Below are 20,437 nucleotides of genomic sequence, written 5' to 3'. Positions count from 1 at the left end.
TTCCTAATTCAAGATCCAGCAAATCAGCCCAAAATATTATCGAGTTACAACATTTACCAGTGTGTTTCGTATAAAGTTTCTGTTCAGCATGACAGCTGCCCACACTAAAGAGATCTTTGTACGAGCTGTCTGTTGATCCCCATCCCTCACTTTCCATGGGTTTCATTGCATATTAAGGGCATTCATGATAAAATCATGTCTGGAATCCCTTTGCCTCTCCAGACTGCTCCTTTTTTTCATCACTAAGGTGAGGAAAATACAGATAATCTTTCTTAGCACCCTTTTACAGCACCACAACTGGAGAATACAAAAAGCCAAATTACACTAGAATTGTTGGCATTTCCCATTTCTGTTATTACCGCTAACTCCCCACAAATTACATCTATGAGCTATTAAAAGGTACTTACACTCTCATAATAAAATGTTCCAAAGATCTTTCCCTTACTGTACAAGCAGCCAGCTGGGCACAAATACCTAGTAAAGATATATATCTTTGAGGGTGGCAAAAAAACAATTCAAGAAAAACAGACTTTGACTCTATTTCATTTAATAGTCATTCCATTCATTTCACGTAACTCTTCCATTTAAAAACAAGATTGCAAAATAGCTACTTTTTAAAACAGTTTCTCCACCCTCCTTAAAAGCCCAACCAATATTTAGATTCTGTGGATTTGGTTTTTCTCCAAGTGATAAACTGTCCTGTTCTTTGCAGAAACCTTAACCAGAAGTTCTTGACTGACTGGGAGGGAACAAGCCATGAATTATTGGTCTGGCTTGGACAGTGGTGGAATGCATGAAAAAGGCTCAAAAATTACTCTGCCAAAATTTATTAAATTACTTTGGACACCCGAAACTGTGGGTCATCATGGCTGAGTAAAATAAACTGAGTCACCTTATTGCTAGGCTTGGCTGAAGGCTTTGTATTAAGAGAAATTAAGGCTTCTTTTTTTTTAAAAAAAAAAAACACACCCTACCTAGATAGTCACAAAAAATACATAGTATAGCCTGTTTGCAAGAACTGGACAATTTTTAGGCCACGTTTTCCCACAGCACTCCAAGAGCTATCAATAAAACACTACCTGTTGCACGTTGAGCCTCTGCATTTGTCTCTCATCTTGGTTTCACAGGTAATGACTTGTGCTGAGGAGAAAAAAAAAGAAAAATTAATATTTTAAAAAGGAAAGAGATTGCCACAGCCTGCTCTTGAGCTGCGGAGATGAGCAACCGCCATGCATCTTTCCTGGAGGTCTTTGGTGCAGGAAGATAAAAATCTTATCACAGACAAACCCAGCCTGGAGCAGTTCGTGCCTCTTTAGCCCTTCACCTGAGACAGGTGTCTTTGGAAATATTAGCAAGGAAGAAACATCTGACAGCTGAAGGCTTTGATTTACAGCCTCAGGTCTGCAGCCAGAGCTCTCATTCTCCATTTAATTACAGACTCTCAAGATGCTGGTAGATAAACTTGAAAAGGATGCATTGGCTTGCCTCACCTTGTTTTTACAATAAGTCTCTTTTAATTAACAGCAATTAGAGAACAACTGAGGAAGTACTACCAGCTCCACAAATAACTTCAGAAATCTTCCCAAGGAAAAAATAAAAAGGAAACAAACTGAAAAACCCAGAAAAGCTGCAAAGGGGGTAACTGCTGAGTGTGGAGTATTTTAAATGGGAAACAAAACCAATATTTCCTAAATTGATTACTGATCAGAGGACCTTCGGTCTTCATCGATACTCCCTTAAGATGGCTTAAAAGACCAAATAACTACCGCAGATTGACATGCAGGAGGCACGAGTGGCTTTTGAAAGGTTTGCCCCCTGCTTCTAGCAGGCTTCTGCTATAATTAACAGCGAATTTTCGCACGGGTTACCTCCCCCTCCACTCAAAAATCTTCCCACTTATTTTTATCCCGAGCCTTCTCATCACTTTCCACACCTTTTCCCATAAAGGTACTCAAAAACTTATAGGAGCTGAAAAAGAAAGAGGCCATCTTACTCATGTAGGAGTCCGGGATGATTTTCTTGGATTTGCTGGGTTTGCTTTCCGGAGGATGGAACCGCACCGGCTTTTGCTCTGCCACCTGCGAAATCTCCACTTCATTAGTCTCATCCGTCTCAGTGATGACGGGATCTTCATAGCGGTAATCTTGTTAGAAGAGGGTATTAAAAATAATTACAACGTGTTCGCGTCGATGGGGAAGTCGGACGGATTCAGAATTTGAGGGAGGCAATTTGGTTTGATGAGGATCTGGTTTTAAATAGTTGGAAACTCCAAAAAGCCAGCAAAAGGCGGTGCAGGGCTATCACCAGGGCACATGCGGCACCGGGAGGAGAGATCAGCTCCTCTCCTGCTTCTCTGCCCATGAAGTGGCATTCAGAGCATCTTACAATAAAAGTTTGAAACGAACCCCGCTAATCAGTGATATAAAGTGCTGATATTTCATCTTCTGTTTCCCACACAGCTCTTTCTCTCTGCAGGAAAACACAAATTTGCTAAAGGGCTTGTGCAAAGAGGTCCCTCGTATTTAGGAAGGTGGCTGACACCTCTTCTCCTCCCACCTAGGTTTTGCTTTTCCAAACCACCCCCCTCCCAAAGCACGGCTTCAGCCGATCCTGCGGTAAAGCACGGGTTCTGTCCCGGCTTCAGTGGGTTTTATCCCTCGCTTTACCTCCGCCGGAGAAACAAGCTGCCTGCTGTTGCAGCCGGGTAAAGGGATTTGGGAAACTGCGCCAGCAAAATTTATTCCGCTTTGGCTGGTCCTACCCAAAACCCTGTGCTGCTTTTGTCCTCGGCAACAAGGAGAGGAACGATGCAAACGAAGGGATGATGGATGGTGGCTCCGAGAAGGCTTTCTGCCTCTCGCCGTACCACTGGGACATCCCCTCTCCTTTCCCCGCTGCAGCCCACCCACACCCTGGGGGTCCTCCCCCTGAACCCTAAATGGCTAAAAAACGCTCAATGCAACGTCACAGCAAAATAAACGTCTGCTTTGGGCAAGTCTCCAGGGAACCTGCCTTTTTCTGAGAGCCCAGCTCTTTGTGAAGCAAAACACGCGGGAGAAGAAAAAGGCCCTCAATGCACCATCCCAGAAAATCCTGCGTGCTAGCGCTGCTTCACCGGAGGTTTCAGCATTAATATTTTTCGCTCTGTTGACCTCTATTCCGAGAAAACTCCACAGGTCAGGAAAACCCGTCCAATGATCCCCTCCTCTTCTCCAAGAGGCACGAATAGCTGTATTCATTTTGCAGCCATGAAAACCAAGGTGGGGAGAGAGGGAAACGCTCCATCCCCGGCCCCCGAAGGAGCGGGGCAGGCGGCCAAGCTCTGCCCACCCACGTCGCCTCGGGTAAGCGCCGGAGAACATTCCCTTCCCAAACAAACCCCGCGAGGACGGGATCGCTCCTGCCTGCAGCCTGCCAACAACTCAAAATCCCGCCGGAGCTCCCGAGCCAAACCCACGTTAAGCTCAGAGCAGTTTCTCCCTTTCCCGATCCGAGCGCTCACTCTCGTTTTCAGCGGGGAAAAGTGCGCCGAAACTGAGCTCCAGATTTTAAGCAGTTCAAGGGCTTTTCCGTTTCAGCAGCAGCCACCGATTTACCACGTGTCGCGATGTCGAAATCGTAAGGATGGATAATTAAAAGGCGCGTTAAAGCTGCGGCTGCTTCTAATTAAAAGTTTCCAGGCATAAGTTTGCGCCAGCCTTTTCCCTCCACCACGTACCTTTGTAGCAGAGGTTGTTCTGGCAGCCTCCTCCGTAGCTCGGCGGGCACTCGGAGCAGGGACGGCCAGTTTTATACGGGGCTTCTCCGATCCAGTTACCCCTGCAAGCACGGGAGCAATTTACACCCATCAGACACCCGAATACCCATCCAAGCCCCCAAGACCGCCTGGCCCTAAGGGAGTGGGGAAAACAGGGGGTTCTGCTGTGCTCATCCTTGGACAAGGGGCTGTAAATGGGGAAAAGATGGTCTGTTCCCAATTCTTTCCATCCTTGTGCTGCCTGTGGATCTCCAGCGATCGCTCGGCGGCTGCCTGCCTCCTGCCTCCATCTGCCTGACACTTGCCTTCACCTCTCTTGGCCATCAGAGCCACAAGTCTCCCACTATTTTCTGCACCCCCCTCAGGCAGCTGTATGGGACAGGCTGGAGCACAGCTCTTACCATTTAAAAGCTGCTCCGTTTTCCGTATGAAACCATTTCCAAAGAGAAAAAAACAGCAGAAATACACGGACCCGCATGCCAGATCATCTGGGAAGCAAAGCAGCGCTTTGCTCTCTCTCCTCGCTCAACCTGGCCATCCTCGATACCCCAGTTTTGCCTCTGAAGCAGCAAGAAACGTCGTCCTGGCCCAGAGCAACTAAGCAAAGACTAAACAACCAGCCTAGGCAAACCTCGTAAGAAAAACGTTCCTCCTCATTTCACCTCCAAGATGAGATTTTTAGGGTTTGACTTAAATAAATGCCATGCAGTATCGCTTTTGCATTACACTTCTGTATAAATACTGCAATCTTACGTAAACAGAAGTAGATCAATGGATTACTGCGTTTTCCACAAGAAACTACCCAGAAACAAAAGCCCTTTTTGGCACTCCATGCTGCAAACTTTCGGGGCTCGAAGGAGCCGGAGTTCAGCCCGTGGCTATGAACCCTTGGGTTATTGCTCTTTCAGCTGTCTCCACCTATAAGGCTAGATGAGGACAATGCGCACTGATGCCAGAGAGAAAAGATTAAGCAGAAACTGCCGAAATAGAGTATTTTTCCATCCAGCAGCCCTGAATGGATGACGTGCACATAGCCCAGCCTGCTGTGGGAGCTCCATGGGCGATGGTGTGATCCCTTACGAGGAGCAGGTTATTAAATCCCACCAAAGCACGGCGTGCTTGGTATCTAACGTGGGGAGAGGGGCTTCGAAAACCCACCCATAGAGCCTGCCTGGATCATGCCGTCAGCTGCCAGCTCTATGCCTGCACACCTTTTTTTTCCACTGCATTATTCTGCCCTATGATCTTCAGAAGTCAGATGCTCTCCAAGCCACTCCATTTGTATATAGTGATTTCCCTATTCCATTTTGGTTTTCAGTTTTAAATTGCCAAGGACTTGGAGTGGGAATGTTTCTCCTATTAGCCATTAAAGCAGAAAATATTAATTGCCATTGCCAGGGAGGAAACTTCTCCTCGGTATAGTAGTCGAGAAAGGTGATTTTCATTTTAAAAATTAATCAAACCATCGAGCTAGCTAAATCTTGACCGATGCAGTTATTTCACTTTTTTTTTTTTTTTTTTTTTTTTTTTAAGCCATGGGGAGCTCACCGGGTCTGAGATTTATCTCTTTGCGGCTCCTTGCAGCGGGCCCCAGCTCGCTTCACTCCCACCAGCAACTGCCGCGGGGCTGGCTTTGCGCGAAGCAGCCGTGCGTTTCAACCAGCAGATTTCCGAGGGGAACGGGACGAAAAAAATGCCTGACGATACGGCAGCCTACCTGGCTGGCTACGACGGCGGCTGCTGGAGCAGCTCTGAGCGGCATTAATCACCACCCCATCTTCTCCTCCCCACCCTCCGAGCAGCAGAATGAGCGAGCCTCGCTCAGCTCACGCCAGCTCCGTCCTGGCCATCTCCTCCTCCTCCTTCTTCCCATGGCAGGAACATCAAAGCTCTTGCCTGGCCCTGGCCCCTCATTCCGTTTTCCAGGCAACGCTCAGAAGTCTCGAACCGGCTCTGCGCTGCCGTCGAAAGAGAAAATTTAAAGCCACAACCACCAGTCTAGACTGAAATCTCTTCCCCAGATCCTGGGCTAGTTAAGCAAGCTGCCAGTTTTAGGAAAAGCTGGAGAGAGCCCAAGCTCATCTGCCTTACTTCGGCGAGTAGTTGCAGACCAGGTAGACGGCATTCTCCCAGATTTCGCCCCAGACGTTCATCTGCTTGCAGACGTTCACGGCACAGCCGATCTTGTTCGTCGTGGCCCAGACTATCTGCAAGCGCAACGCGGTTATTAAAAACGAGCAAACCAGCCCTCTGCGGGCACGCGTTGCGGTGTGGGACAAAGAGGGTAGAGGTACAAAAGCCCTTCGTCTCCTTTACCTGGGTGTAATGCGTGCACATTGAGCCGGTGCATTTTTCGGGGCACCACGGGTTGCACTCGTGGGGATACGGGTAGGTGTAATCTTTAACCTCGTCATACCAAGCCTGGACGTGGAAAGCTGGAGACCGATACCTGAAGGAACAAAGACAGTTTAAATCACAGAGTTCTGGTAGAAGTTTTCAAACAACACCCATAGCCTCCTGCCGTGTTGGAAGCTCAGGTTTTTTTCACTACAAGTTTTGCTAATTTTTAAATAAAAGTTTCTTAAGGCAAGTTACATTCATTGAGAAGGTGTTGCTTAAAGAACCCAGTAACATGGTCTAACGAACAGGAAAAAAAACCAACTCATTGAAAGTGTTAAAGATGATTTTTTCCCTAAGATTCACAGCCCAGTCTGACTTTCTGTATTATTTATAGGTTTGACATGCCCTTCAAGTGCCACTGACCTGAAATGTCCTCCTGACTTTTCCACACAACTACAAAAAACTTCTAGTTTGGCGGAAAGTCGTATTTTGAAAGTAAACAGAAATTAAGGTTTGCCAAACATCTTAAACCGAAAGCCATCATGTACCTATTTCACCACCAGGCAATTTGCTAAATCTGGAAGGACGCTAGCAGTTAATACTGTAAGACCTTTGAAAGTGAGTGGGCTTTTTCACACTGACATCACACCCAGAGTTAGTGCAGAATAGTTGGTGCGCTACACATGTACACTTTTTTTTTTTGCAGGAATTTCCCTCTGCACCAAGCCCCCACGTATGCCGCGTGTACTCTGTGCAAACTATGCACCAGATATTGCAGTCTGTGGCATTGCTGATGCTATTTGTGCCGTTTGGGAGAACACAAAGGGTGTTAAAACTCCCTATAGAAACTCATAGGCATTTTGCTTGCTACGTACACAGTGAGCAAACAGAGCAACCTGCAAATTTTGTATCAGAGCAGCACTTCAAACCCACTGCTTTTTATTGCTTTCAACAGCTCACATGAAGCAAGCGGCCAGAAATATAAATGATATCATTACCAACTGGAGTTTGGTCTTTCAGCCAACTCTTCATTAAAAATCATTCATTAGAAGTATTTTAAAAACATTAATGTCATGATGTCATTAAGTGAATACTTTCCGAATCCTATTTTACAGGAGAGGAAATTGAGGCAATCAAGTTATGGCCCGTTCCTGAAAAAACTGAGATAAATCTGATTTCTTTTTCCTCTCGGTGACTGCAAAGGGAGCAAGATTGGATCCACCTCCATCAGTAACCCATGGCCATCTTGAACACTTGTAGGAGAGCCAAGAACAGCACGATCTTTTGACTTTGTTTCCAATGGATTAACCACTCTACTTTCCAATCATTATTTAATTCTGCCAATAAAAATGGGCCCGATTTTTATATCGGGCTAATTTCACACTAGCAAATTTCCATTGCTTTCAACCAAGCTCTACCCTATTTACACAAACATAACTGCACTTCCACACATTAGGGCTCCTGAGCACATACAAAATGTTTGCTGTACAAAGCAGGTTTAACCTATAACAGGCTTAATGATAGGGGCTTAACAATAAACAAATTTCACCATGAGATGGAGAGGTAAATCCACTTCGAAGCCCTTCCTAACTGGGACAACAACAACTCTAGGTTAAAAACTTCTCCAGGAAGTTGAAAAAAAAAAAAAAAATCTGCATTTCCAGTAAAGTGAAACAGGATCTGGATAAATATTTATGGGAAATACAGCAAGAGATAATTAAGTTCTGAACTAGCAGCTGAGTCCAGACATTGTTCCTGAGAAACTTCAGCTTTCAGCCGGTTCTCAGCATGGTGTTGGAAACCCCCCTAAAACAGCAGATTTAGGAGAGGAGCTTAGGACTTCTGTAGCTGTTCTCTTTAAGGAGTAAGAGTGATCTTAAGCATATTACAGCTGCGTTACCCAGAGATACAGATAAATGGAGTAACCCACATCAATGCTGGTTTGCTGGGAACAGCCAGCCAACGGTGGCTGCAGATGTTATCACTATAACCATTTCACCAAAGCAACAGCAATTAGCGATCCTCAGCTTTTCTCCCGTCTCCCCAGTGCTCTACTAAGCATCACCAAGGCACACCTTTCCAACTGGTTCTAAAGGAGGCTCCATTAATTGCTATTTGCAATGAGCTTGGAGCACTTCAACTCTTACCTGCCCCAGTGAACTGCCAAGTTCTGTCCAATTGACCTGATGAGGGCACTAGGTCCATGGTCCCAGATGCACTGCTGAGCCCAAGCGTGGGCTGATCTTTCCAGCTCATCATCCCAGGTCTTCAGGTTGCGGGGAGAGAAAAGAACAGGTTAATTCATCATCTGAAGCTTATTAGATCAAGAGACTCAACCAACAGCAGTTAGTGGGGAAAGACTAAAGGACAGCTCACCCCTGGCCTGTCTTTGTGAAGCCAGCACGTCTCGGTGATGTGCCCTAACCCAAAAGCAAGTTTGTCAGGACGTCCCCCTGCCACGGAAATGCAGGGCACTAAAGGGTCTATTATTTTTCCTGCTTGATGCCATGCTTCTTAGGAGATGCTTTGCATAGGTCAGCAGAAAACACACCTGGGAAGACCTTGAGAACCCCTCTAAGACCACCCACCCTAAAACACAAGACATTCTTTGCAGATGTTTTTCTAATCTGTTCAAAAAAAAAAAAAAAAACCAAAAAAAAAATAACCCCAAGCCATCAAGGATGGAGGTCCTAGCACTTCCTCATGACACCCATTTCTGAGATCTGCAAGAATTCTAACATGCATGAGCTCTGATGTAGTTCAGCACGGTTTTCTACCCACTGTCTTTACTATCAGGACATTTCCAGGCTTTCCCATGAAGGGGAACTCCGACAGTGGATGTACTCCTGCCCTCCACTACCAACACAGCTGGAGATTTTTGGCCCAACCTCTTAATCAAGGGGCATGGGTCTGAGTCTCCTGGTCCCATCTCCCCTCCTCCTTCCAGAATAACTGCCGAGTCCACCGACGGACCCGGTCAAATTTAACAGAGGTGGCAAAGTCCCAGAGCTCTTAAGCTAATACCACTCTCACTGAAAGAGGCATCGGGTTAGAAGTGACAAATCCCATTTATGTTCCCACTGAGGGAAGGACATTGGTGTGACATCAGTCCTCATTGAATATCACCCAGCTGTAAGCCAAACGAGAGCTCAAACTCGATACAAAGGCAAATCGGAAAGCAGGCTTCACTGGCTCCACTGCCCAGGAGTGTATTTGTTTTAAAGGCCAGACTTGCCGGACCCAGTAGACAGTACCCTGAATTCATTGTGTAATTACTGACAGCTGGTCTATTCAGAACAGTCCTTAGAGGATAATTTGTTGGGATTAAAATATTACCGCACATTCCTACAAATAAAACCAAAGAGAAGAGAGGTCTTGTAATGTGTCTCCAGCCCATTCACGTGCCAGCACAAGATTATGTCCTCTTTGGACGTTTACTATCACAACCAGCTGGTCTTTCCAAGTCCTGTCGTCTACACAAGAAAAGGAACTTCTGATCTCAAACATATCAAAGGACCTGTCAGAGCCCGTCTGGAGGACTAGAGGGCATTTAGGCTCTCAAACACACTCAAAAAACAACAAGTGCTCATTCCGAGTAAGTATCTGAAGACAGTCTCGGGCAGTTATAACTGGGATGGGGAGGGACCGCATGTCCCTGGCTAAGACGACAGGAAAACGCAGTGTCTCCTGGAACTTGGTGTGTCTACACTATCTTTGCAAGGCAAACATGAGCTCATCTAACTGAGCTAACAGCCCAGACCTCTGAGAACAGCTTATCATTAAGCATGCTCAGCAACCCAAATTCCAACAACATCCCAGAGCTGCTCTGAGCTCATCAGCCTGACTTTGAACTGACCGGTGGCCAAGAAAATTCATGTCAGTCTGCAAAATCCTGTGTGGACAAAGCTCTGACAGAGGAAATAAAACCATTTTCCGTCTCAGCCCTCCAACTCCTTGAAGGTGGATGGGATCTGACCCACCACACGCACATTTCCAAACCTCTGTTCGAGCAGACTATTGCAATTGTGCCTAGACACACAGCTTTTTGTGGTCTCCCACTTTCTGCACTAGGCAATGACCAGCCACAATCCACCTTCCCATCCAACACATAAGCCACAGAAACTCTCCCAAGACATTAGCGCTTCAGACTTTCTAGCAGAGCGTTATTCCCTGCAGCCTCAAACGCAGAGATTTTCCAAATCTCCTAATTTAATGCAGAGACGTTATGAGCAATAGGCCATTAAATGGAAATTGATGTGAACATATGCGTTACATCTTCCTTTGATGCCTACGGATAAAATAAATTAACTCGGACAAAAGATACTCAACAGGCAATTGGGAGCGAGCTACGTCTTTGCATGGCTTTGTGCTTGATGAGTAGAGAAGCTCATTTCTGCAGGCGTCAGATTACAAAGCCACCCCATTTAAATTAGAGCAGTTATTTGCCTCTTGCTTCTCAGACGTGAATGCGGTCAGGAGGCTGGAATTTTTTCAGAGCAATAAACATATTAAAAAAAAAAAAAAAAAGATTTCAGACTTTCCCAGCTACGCTTGCAAGAGTTCTTTATGCCAATATTCAAAGCAGTATCTAGGAAGACTACTGAAGCCAGAGGGGCAGTGTACGCCTATGCTCAAGCAGAGATAGAGAAACCTTCATGTATGTGTGATTCCAAGTGATTTAGCACATGGACTCTTTTTTTACTCCTACAAATTTGTAATGGCCTTTCAAAGTACAGTATACACCGTCTATGTAAAATACATGCATGGCACACGCACACTATACGACAATCTGTAGGTTTAGATTTAATAAGAATATATCCCACAAGAAGTCTACTTACTCAGCCTAACTAGTCTGTAAATCTAACCCCAGACACCTGAATTGTAGTGATCGGGTTACTTGCACATTTTTCGCCCCGGCTTAGACTTTTTGCAATACTGGCAATTTACTTTGAAAAGTGGCATGGGACTCCAGGACTGACATGTGCTGGCAGAAGCTTGGATAAGCTTTGCTAACCCACCCAGAAATACTATCCCATCCTGACAAGGAAAGTCACCACCCTACGGTTTAGAGGAAGGATGCATACCTTATACATGAAAACAAACTATTTTCCTTCCAGCAATCTGTACGGAGAACAATTTTGTTCTATCCAGCTGTCTTTGAGGCCTCTGCAAGAGGAAAGATTTCTGCCTTTCATCACTGCTGAAAGCCATCTGACTAAGCCATCTTAAAAGGTCACGATGTCTTAAGAACTATTATGTCCTTTTTACTCTGGGTTTATTAACAGGGAGTTTGTTTTGCTCTTGGAGCCCATCCACTGCCGTGACTGCTGTTATAAAGTCCAAACCCACAGTGGAAGTGTCAATCGTAAAGCTGTTTGAGGGGTTGAGGTAATTCTGTATTTGACCAGCTTCATCAGGAAGATGTACGCTGCTCGCTTGTTTTCCATTAACACTGAATACCTATGCTAGCTTTCAATTAATTATGCAAACCCAGCAGCAAAACTGTTTCTTACTTCATTTCTTCACTTTATCCTGTATGTATATAATTCTTTTGATCTCCAGATAAGTCATGGGACTCACTGCATTATTGTTTTCTTATTAACAGCCTCCACCAACTAAAGTTCATCCTGTAGTAGGTAAATATGTCCCTTGCCTGGAATATATAAGCTCCCCTTGCCACTTTAGTTCACTTAAACATGTCAGATATGGAGCTGGGAGAAAGGACTTTCACAAGGCAGCATTTGGAGGTCGATGGGCAAGAACAAGTTCTACCTACTTATCCACAAATCAGCACCGCACGTCGCCTCTGACGCTCCACACCGGCACCAAAGGAAAAGAGAAAAGTTTATCTAGGGTACTAAAGACAGGCCATCCTCTTAAATGGGTCCAAATGAGAAATGTCCTATGCAGAACAAAGGATTAAAGTGAAGTTCACGTTCAGAATACACGCGGCATTTCCAAGCAATATTGGGTAAACACGAATACATGAAAGACTGATTATAGCCTTTCCAAGTAGCACCATCTTATACTCAGCTTCTTTCTTCACAGCATATAAGGCCCTTTCATTTACCCTCAATCGCCCATAAAAACCACTAGAAAAGCACACCGAGCAAAGGCAAATATAAAAGTGTAACCTTGCTGCAAGCGTAAACAGCAGTCGGCCAGTGGACAGCCCGCAACGGCAGCCCTCTCAGATCCTCAAAGCCAACAAAAACACATTTGGCTTTCTCATGCTTTGTGTTTACTTTCTGGAAATTAATCAAGTCACCTCTTCTCTGGCAGTACCTTGCCTGCAGGATAACGTGAGAGCTCGCCGAGAAAGAGAGATACAAAGCACCGGTCCTTAGAAAGGTGTGCGATTTCTGCCAAAAGTGGGATGAAAGACCAGGGGTGTGAACGCTCATGGGGACCAACCGATGGACAGTTGTCCTTCCTCACTGTCCTCTGCCCTCCCTTCTCTTTTCCTTTTCCCTACCGTCACAAAAGGCAGGATTTTCCATTTGCAGCACTCATTTCAGCACAGCTGGCAAACAATTTTATATTACATTTAGTGTACTTTTCTTTTACCCTTTTAAACGTGGTCTTAACAAATCATTAATCATTTAATCCGTCAGCAGGAGCACACAGTTGAAGTTAGACTAGTTTCAGTCATAACTATATTTGCACATTGGGAAAAGGCGCGCACACACACACAAAAAAAAAAATTATTTGCCTACATCATTTTCTGGCCCCGCAATATTTTGATGGCATGTCAAAAATAGCTCAAAGTAGGGTCTCTGGCATCAGGTGAAAATAAACTATTCATCTGAATTGTTGATGGTAACGGCATATTTCATACTCACACTTTTAAATTCTCCCTCTGAAGTGGGAGAATACATTGACCAAACTTTTATTTTGGTTTCTTGAACTACAAAAAGCCAATAGCACTGACCCATCCACCCATGAACTCCCAAAGTCTTTCCAACTATTTCCAGTGATTGAAATTCTTTGCAGATTAAGCAACATTCCTCAAGCCCTGTTTCTCTAAGGTCCTGAGAAGATTCCCAGCAGCACCACAGATGCTTAGCTCGCATCGATAATCTCTGGTCATCAGCATATGACAAAAGGGCAGACGCTACCTCCAGTGTTGGGTGGTAGCTGATGGCAACCCAAAGACTACCAGAAGTTTCTCTGAGCAGACTGCGGTGTCCTGAAACACTAGTCACAACAGTCTGAAAACTTTCACAGGGAGAACGTGGGTTAAACACTAGGGAAAATTTGATGCTTTTATGACATTAAGGTAATGGAAGAACCTGCTGAGGCAGGCTGTGGAATTACCATCACTGGAGATGCATCCAGGGCTGGGCCAGACGCTAGTTTATGAATAATGGAACCAGTCCTGAAACTATGCAGCGGATGGACTCGATGACCCATTAGTGGCCCTTTCCAACCAAAACAGTCCAATGATCTAACGCATCTTTCACTCTGGAATGAAACTGCTCCAGGAAACCTCTTGAGAAAAACTCACTTTAGAGGAAATTGGCTACACCTCTTGCACCGTAAAGAAGATTAAAATAAAGTTAAAAAAAAAAAGCAATAATAAAGTTAGGTATCAGGAGCTAGACTCACCATGTATTCCATATTAGAGGCCGCTGGGTACACTTGACCTCTCAATTTATTGTGGAGCATCAATATCTCCTGTCTGTCTGAGAATAAAATGGCTCTCTTGGATCTGGAGTGAGTTTCCCCATCCTGGTATTTACTCAGAATGCTTTCCAGGTGACTCGAGTTGTGCAAGATAAAGCATTCGGCTGCCTTTGTCAGGAGCAGTACACATCCAAGAGGAAGGATCCAAGGCAGGGCAGGATTCATGTCTCCTCCTCTACAGCCAGCAGATGCGGAGACGAAGACGACGGCAGGTTTTCTCGCAGGGACTCCCGTGGCTCACTGTGGGTCTGGATTTTGGGGAGAAACAGGCAGTCAGAGCAGTGCCAGAAAAGCTCTCAGTGCATACGTCCCCCAGCGATGAAGCCACGCAAGCCAGATTTTTTGCTAGGAAAACGAGCGGTGCCTACAGTCTCAGCAATTATCGTTCACCCCAACGACGGGAAGACCCGAACACCACCGTAAGTGATGGGAACTCAGTTTATTACACCAGGGAACTCCACCGACATCGCATTGGGAGCGAACATTACCCACGCACGGCGGTGGATGCCTTCTCCACCAAAGATGCCAGGGGTGCAGGCGTCCCCCAGCAACGCCCAGAAGCTCTGAATAATCCCAGCTCCATCCCTTCACAGGCGGGGAGACATTTGAAGCTATTCGCCCAAAGAGCAGCTGTTAAAGTGAACAGATATGAATAAAAGGGAAAGTAAAATTCCCAGCAAGCCAGATCGCAGAGGTCAGACATCAGCAAGAGCTATTTTGGAGGCCCCCGCTCTGCCAATAGACTCCAGCAGGGCAGCTGCCAGACTCTGTGAAAGCGGCTGTTTATGTGAAATGTCACCGTAACGTCGAACAACCGAAATCCCTGCTGGCGAATGACGCACCGGGGTGTTCTTGCTGACGCATCGCTTTATGGCTGGTGGGAGCAGGGCCAGCAATATAAATTATGATAGATTAGGAGAGGAGCTGGAGCACCCGACCTCCCCTGGTCAGAAGATCAGGTGTTCCCATGCACACTCGGTGGCTGTCAGCACCGAGGGCACGGAAAGATGGTCTTGATTTGGCCATTGCTGGGTTTGAACGGCTTCATTTAATCCCCATCCCCTCCCTTGCTCTGTGGTGCTCCCACTCCACCTGCCATTTCCAACCTCCTTCCTTCCTCTTCCCCCAGCCCTGACTTCTCCATCTAATGAGCCTTGTGCATCTTGGCTGGGTTTCTTTAGATCATGAGCTATTCAGGGAAGGAAATACGTGCCGCTGCATGGCTCTGCAGCACCTAGTGCTCTTTAGGTGGGATCTCAGGGCCACAAGAGCAGAATCAATCCATCGGCGCAACGAGCATTCGTACAGACGGTGCAAGCACAGCATCTCTTTCCTTAGGGCTAAATTTTGGAAGAAGGCTTCCCCATCCCCGTCTTCAACGCTAGGTGAGGATCTGGTTTTGACAGCACTCTTACGAGACACGCTGAAAGCATCCCTACGCAGCATCAGAAAACAAACCCCAGATTAGCAGGAATTATTCGAGAAGTTTCAGCCCAGTGACACAGGATTTGGACACGCTGAGACCGGACGAGTTGGAAACCATCCAAGGCAGGGAAGTGCCTTCCAGCTCCCAGCTGGAAAAGCTACGTTCGAGCACAAAGTCCCAAACCCTCTGTTCCCCAGACCCAGCACGACAGCATCCGTGGAGAACGGTGGCAAGCACAAGGTGCTTTGCACAGGTGGGGACCCCCAAAAAACCTCGGTGACCATTGAGAACCCCTGAAAACTTGTTGGCTGTCTACGCAAAATAGACAAAGTCCCTGTTTGAGGCTTCTTACTTGTACTGTGTTAAGGCAGATGAAAACCAGCTGCCCTCAGTCCCTCTCCAGGCAGAGCATTAAGCCTTTGCCTCTGTAGAACAATGCGGGAATGTAATTTGCTCAGGTTTGGTAACGGCTTCTCATTATTTCCTGCTCTGCAGAGCAAGTCAAACACACACACGCCTTGTCCCCAGCTCCAGGCACACCTGAAAGACAGGACGTTCGGTGGCATCGGGACAAATATCGCTTTAACCTCATCCTCTCCTCAGCCCTGTTTGTTGGCATTTGCTTCCCCCCCAAGCAGGAGCCCAACTTTCTAACCCGGCTACGGGGGGGGGGGGGGGGGGGGGGTAGGGGAAGCAAAAATGAGCTGTTGCTTTTGTAGACTGTCTGACCCAAATTCAGGGAACAATTCCTACTTTGAGGCACTTCCCCAAGAGTTTAAAAATAGATGCTCTGCCACAGCCATTTACAATGCGGCCATTTAGCACAAGCAATTTTAACTGCAGCCTGCCCTGTAGGTAGAGCAGGCAGGAACAGACAGCTAATATATGCTGCCGTTGTACCCCTTCATTTGGCCGGGTGCCCTTTGCTAAATAGGAGCCCATATCCACCACCCATTTAAGGCAAACACTGAACTTACAGAAGGGGCAGATTGAAAAAAATCAGCCGTAACATCTGAAAGCCCAGAAGAGCTGCCCCACTCACGGCTACGCAATGAAGCCAACGCGTCTGGTTTCGTGATCCAGCCAAAACTTTGCAACAGATGGTGCTTTATTCCTCGGGATGTTCTTCCCTGTATCCCATTTGCGAGCGAGGGGATACTAGTACCTCTCTAAAATTAGGTCGCTTTGGCACCATCTTCTTTTTCACTTGGGGCGTGCAGGTCCCTGCCTCTGCTTTGGCTCGAAATGGGGAGCGCTGAGCATCCAAAGGAAGGATGAAGCCATCAGAGAGGGACGGGGAGCAAAGAGCTCCCCAGCCAGATTAATTGAAAGCAGCAGGAAGATGCTCACATTTCAGCAAGGTCTCATTGATTTCAGATGTCCATCCATTTGCCTGTCTCAATATCCTCGTGCCCAGGTGCAACGAAACACTCGGACATGTGTTAAAACTCAGCCAGCCCAAGTGCCCTGCAGAGCCTCTGGGCTGCATCAGACACTCCTCGTCAGGGAAGACTGAATTTATATTGCCTTGGAGTTGGGATTTGACATTATTCAGAAAAAATTATCACCTGACAGTCAGCTGAGGAAGTCTCTGCTGTTGTTTTCAAGGGTTCAAGAGGAGCATTAGCACAGCCTGCCTTGAAACGCATCAGGCCCTTGGTACTGGTGCCAGGTAAACATCTGGGAGCAATCAGAAACGCGTGAGTCAGCAGAAACCGACTCCTTAATATGCTGTAAAGCCTGTCCAAACTGGGGACAAAAGGGAGGCCTTCTTCTGGGGTCTGAGGAAGTTAAAAAGCAGCACCGGACTTTGGAAAAAAGCTTATTTTTAGAAAGCTATTCCCCCAGCTAATGGATGGTGTCTGCACTTCACGGAAAGCAGAAGAGCTGGTAGCATTTGAAGCCTGGCATGCAGCACTGCCTGCTAAAGCCACATGCAGGCTGACTTCTGGACTTCATTACGTCCTCGCTTCACCTTATTCCTTACGGCTAGTGATCTTTAACTCTCTCCCTGGTAAAGCATACGAGTAGGTCTCTACTCCTTGGTTATGGAGGACATCTGCAGCTAAAATATCCCGGGACCTGTGGAGCTTTACACGGAACAAGCTGACAAGGCAGGAAAATGCAAGAGTTAGAAGGGGATACCTGCAAAGCATCTAAAACAGCAAAGCAGAAAAGAGTTAACCTGGGATCGGCTTCTAACCTGCGCAAAGAAATCCAGTGTTAAAGGCACAACATACTTAATGCATTAAAAGCCAGGTCACCTATTTAAGCGAGATGCACGCATTTCAAGTTTTGAAGAATTGCGTCGGCTTCAAAAGAAAAGTGGAATGACAAGTTCTTTGACACAGGACACAACGCTGTCTGCTCAGAACACACTATGCATTCAGCATCTTCAAGGTCATGAGCCAAAAACATCTGGATCTTCCATTACAATCCACTCCCACAGAGCTGAAGTGGGTGAGTTTCTACGCAAAACCACATGGAAAACCCACTGGTAACAGACACAACATGTGGCGACACTGTGAAATTCCTTTTAGACAGGACTTTAGAGCAGAGTTGCATAAACACGGGCTTCCTGGAGCGGAGTAGGTGTGCCCATGGGTAGTCAGCTATTAAAGGCTGCTACAGCATCCCCTGGATATTCTCTGTTTGTGCAGAAATCCACTCTTGTACTTGCAAACTCCTCCCATTCATTCAAGATTAATGGTTATTAATCTTGCATTAACCTCTGCAAAGCATACATAAGGGAAGCTCGGATAGTATTGTGCTATTTTATACCATGCAGGCAACTTTTTGGAGAAGTTACTAAAACTGTGCCTTCTTAATAGAGCCATTTCTTGCACACACCCCCATCCCCTAAAACCACATTTCAGATGCAGGGACCGAAGCTTACACTTACCTCGCTGAGTACTTCCAAGTCCCCAGGAAATTGCAGCTCCTCCAAGCCTGCTTGTGGAAAATAAATTATATATCTGAAATATTTAAACTAGGAGGAGGGGAAAAAGGATGAAATAAGCCTGAGGAGGTGCGAGATGTGCAAGGTCTCAGCTCAGCAGCTCGTCCCAACTGCAGTCTCACAGAGCTCCCCAGTGGTATTTATGCTCTCCAGGCAAAGAGGACAATCCTGGATCATCCTGTTTGGCAACGGGCCTGGAGTAATAACGAAAGGAAGGAGGAAAAAAAAAAAAAAAGACGGGGGGAGAACACCACGAAAAGGAGGCAGGAGCAAAAAGCAGAGGGGTGTCGGATAAGTTTGAAGATAGTCATTGGGGCTCAGCAAATTAGGGCCATCCTCCCAAAGGCGGTAACGCAATACCCAGGGAAGGGGGAGGAGGAGGAGGAGTGCAAGCGGATGATCATATAAAAGGATTTTGCTTTGCTTTCCCCTGCAGCCAGCTCGCAGCCCGGCCAGCTCCCCGAGCATCCTCCCCACTGCCGAGGGGAGACCCCGACGCCTCGGTGAGGGGCTCCAGTGTTGAGGGAGGGGTCGTTCAAGAAAGGAGGGGGTTTTTTTTCCCCAGGTTAGCCATTTCCCTCTCCCCCCACAGGAAAACCCCACAGCGGGTCCCGTCGCTCCAGGGCTAAGACAACTCTGCAGGACCTCACAGCAGAGCCGGGTCCCCAGGTCCGGCAGCGGGGCCGAGCTGGGGTCCAGCCCCCAACAAACCCCATGGCAGCTCCCTTTTTATTTTTTTTTTTTTTTGCCAGAGCTGGCCTTTTGCTGGAAAACAGGGGATTTCTCACCTTCTGCAGTTTGTTCCGGCAGCTTCTGCCAGCGCTGACATTCCCAGCACAGAGCTGCGGTTCAGCCCTGCTGCTCCGGCACCTACAGCAGGAATTACAGAGAATGAGGAAAATAAAGTTAGGGAAACATCAAGGGAAGGCTCACCTCTTCCACTGCGCGGCTGATGCCCCAAAAGCCCCAGCTTTCACATCGAGCTCTGTGCCTGCATCCACTGTCAAAACATGGTTTTACTCCCTGTGAAAGGAAACGATTGAGCAAAAGACAAGCTGAAGGTTCCTTTTATTTTTTTTTTTTTTTCAATAAACAAACAGGAAAAAATAAACCAGTATCATGAATATATTACAGCACCCCTGCGGCAGCGGGATGCTGCGGTGCCAAGCACCCAGAGTGAGCAGGTCCAGGCATCCCACCCATGGGAGTCCCTTGGGGTCCCCATCCAGCTGTGCTGGGGGGTCCCCCACATCTGCTGCCACGTACCCAGGGTGACCCAGCCCCAGCCCGGAGGCAGGGGAGCACCCATCTCCCGGATTTGGCATATCCAAAGCAAAGCAGCTATGATTTTTCCCTAATCCACTGTCCAGTCCCCCTCTCTCCAAAGTTCTTGGGAAAAGGGTCCTTCTGTTCTTCTAAACAGTCAATATTTATTTCTTTGAGCAAAACACCAACCACTTTTGTTTACTGTTTACAAGAAGGGAGCTTACAAGATATTCTGATGTGGAGCAGCTTGTTTAAAGCCCAGCAGTGCTCAGAAAGCAGAATGACATTTATCAAATTTGTTCAGCAGCGCATGAGCAAAGCAGAAAATAGCAAATATTGGCAGCTGAGAGAACAACTCCATCGAGCAAAGAAAACAACCCCTCTGAAGTCAGCTCCAAGACCTATCTGCTGATTTAATCTCTTACACCATTCTCCTGAGAACTTTTCAAGTAGCAGCAGATTCCAATCACTTGGGATGCATCTTCAGCACTGTTTCTGGTCTGCGTCTTTTAAATTGAGTCATAGCCGAGACACAGGGGAACCAGTCCTCACCAGTCAGTCCCTGGTACGGCCACTACACCCTTTCTGGCTGCTCTTCCCCACTGGCCACATTCTCCCAGCTGTATTTACAAAGAGTTTCAAAACAAACTATGTGTGTGAACCGACAACATATGGTCCAGCATTTGGACCTGGCACTTCTACCCTGCTAAGAGCGATTCAGCGCAATTTGGGCAGCTCGCTCCCAAAAAGGCTCAGATGCTGCCACCAACACGGGCAATTCAAAGACCACACAGAACTGGGTTGACAAGAGGTTCTACACCGCTTTATTTTAAAATCACTGTATCCTCCTTTTTTTCTTTTTTTTTTCTTTTTTTTTTTTTTTTCCTCTTGCTCCTCTGATTCACACTGGATCAATGACTTTGCTGTATTTGCAGAAGTCTTATTGCATCAGCTGAAAGATGCCGTAGCTCCTGGTTTCCTTATTTCCCCCAAATAACGAGGG

At 46.6% G+C, this 20,437-nt stretch overlaps 1 protein-coding gene across 2 annotated transcripts in view; it reads right to left on the bottom strand.

Moving 5' to 3' along the window:
• CRISPLD2 (cysteine rich secretory protein LCCL domain containing 2) overlaps positions 1-19,186 on the bottom strand; it is a 31,862-nt gene extending 12,676 nt beyond the window's left edge. Inside the window, exons 1-10 of one of the 2 annotated variants that reach the window (XM_049806065.1) lie at positions 18,957-19,186; positions 18,112-18,362; positions 13,706-14,031; positions 8,245-8,363; positions 6,074-6,206; positions 5,849-5,964; positions 3,719-3,819; positions 1,994-2,143; positions 1,080-1,140; positions 408-474 (exon numbers count right to left, since the gene is read on the bottom strand). In XM_049806065.1, coding sequence (XP_049662022.1) covers positions 408-474; positions 1,080-1,140; positions 1,994-2,143; positions 3,719-3,819; positions 5,849-5,964; positions 6,074-6,206; positions 8,245-8,363; positions 13,706-13,948 — 990 coding nt within the window. In that variant the 5' untranslated portion in view covers positions 13,949-14,031; positions 18,112-18,362; positions 18,957-19,186. The remainder of the gene's footprint in view (positions 1-407; positions 475-1,079; positions 1,141-1,993; positions 2,144-3,718; positions 3,820-5,848; positions 5,965-6,073; positions 6,207-8,244; positions 8,364-13,705; positions 14,032-18,111; positions 18,363-18,956) is intronic. The other variant, XM_049806066.1, reaches the window with a different exon arrangement.
• Positions 19,187-20,437: the final 1,251 nt, after the last annotated feature.

This window comes from Accipiter gentilis, chromosome 7 (assembly GCF_929443795.1).
Source record: "Accipiter gentilis chromosome 7, bAccGen1.1, whole genome shotgun sequence".
Lineage (NCBI taxonomy): Eukaryota > Metazoa > Chordata > Aves > Accipitriformes > Accipitridae > Astur > Astur gentilis.
This window is presented reverse-complemented; position numbering and strand designations above follow the sequence as displayed.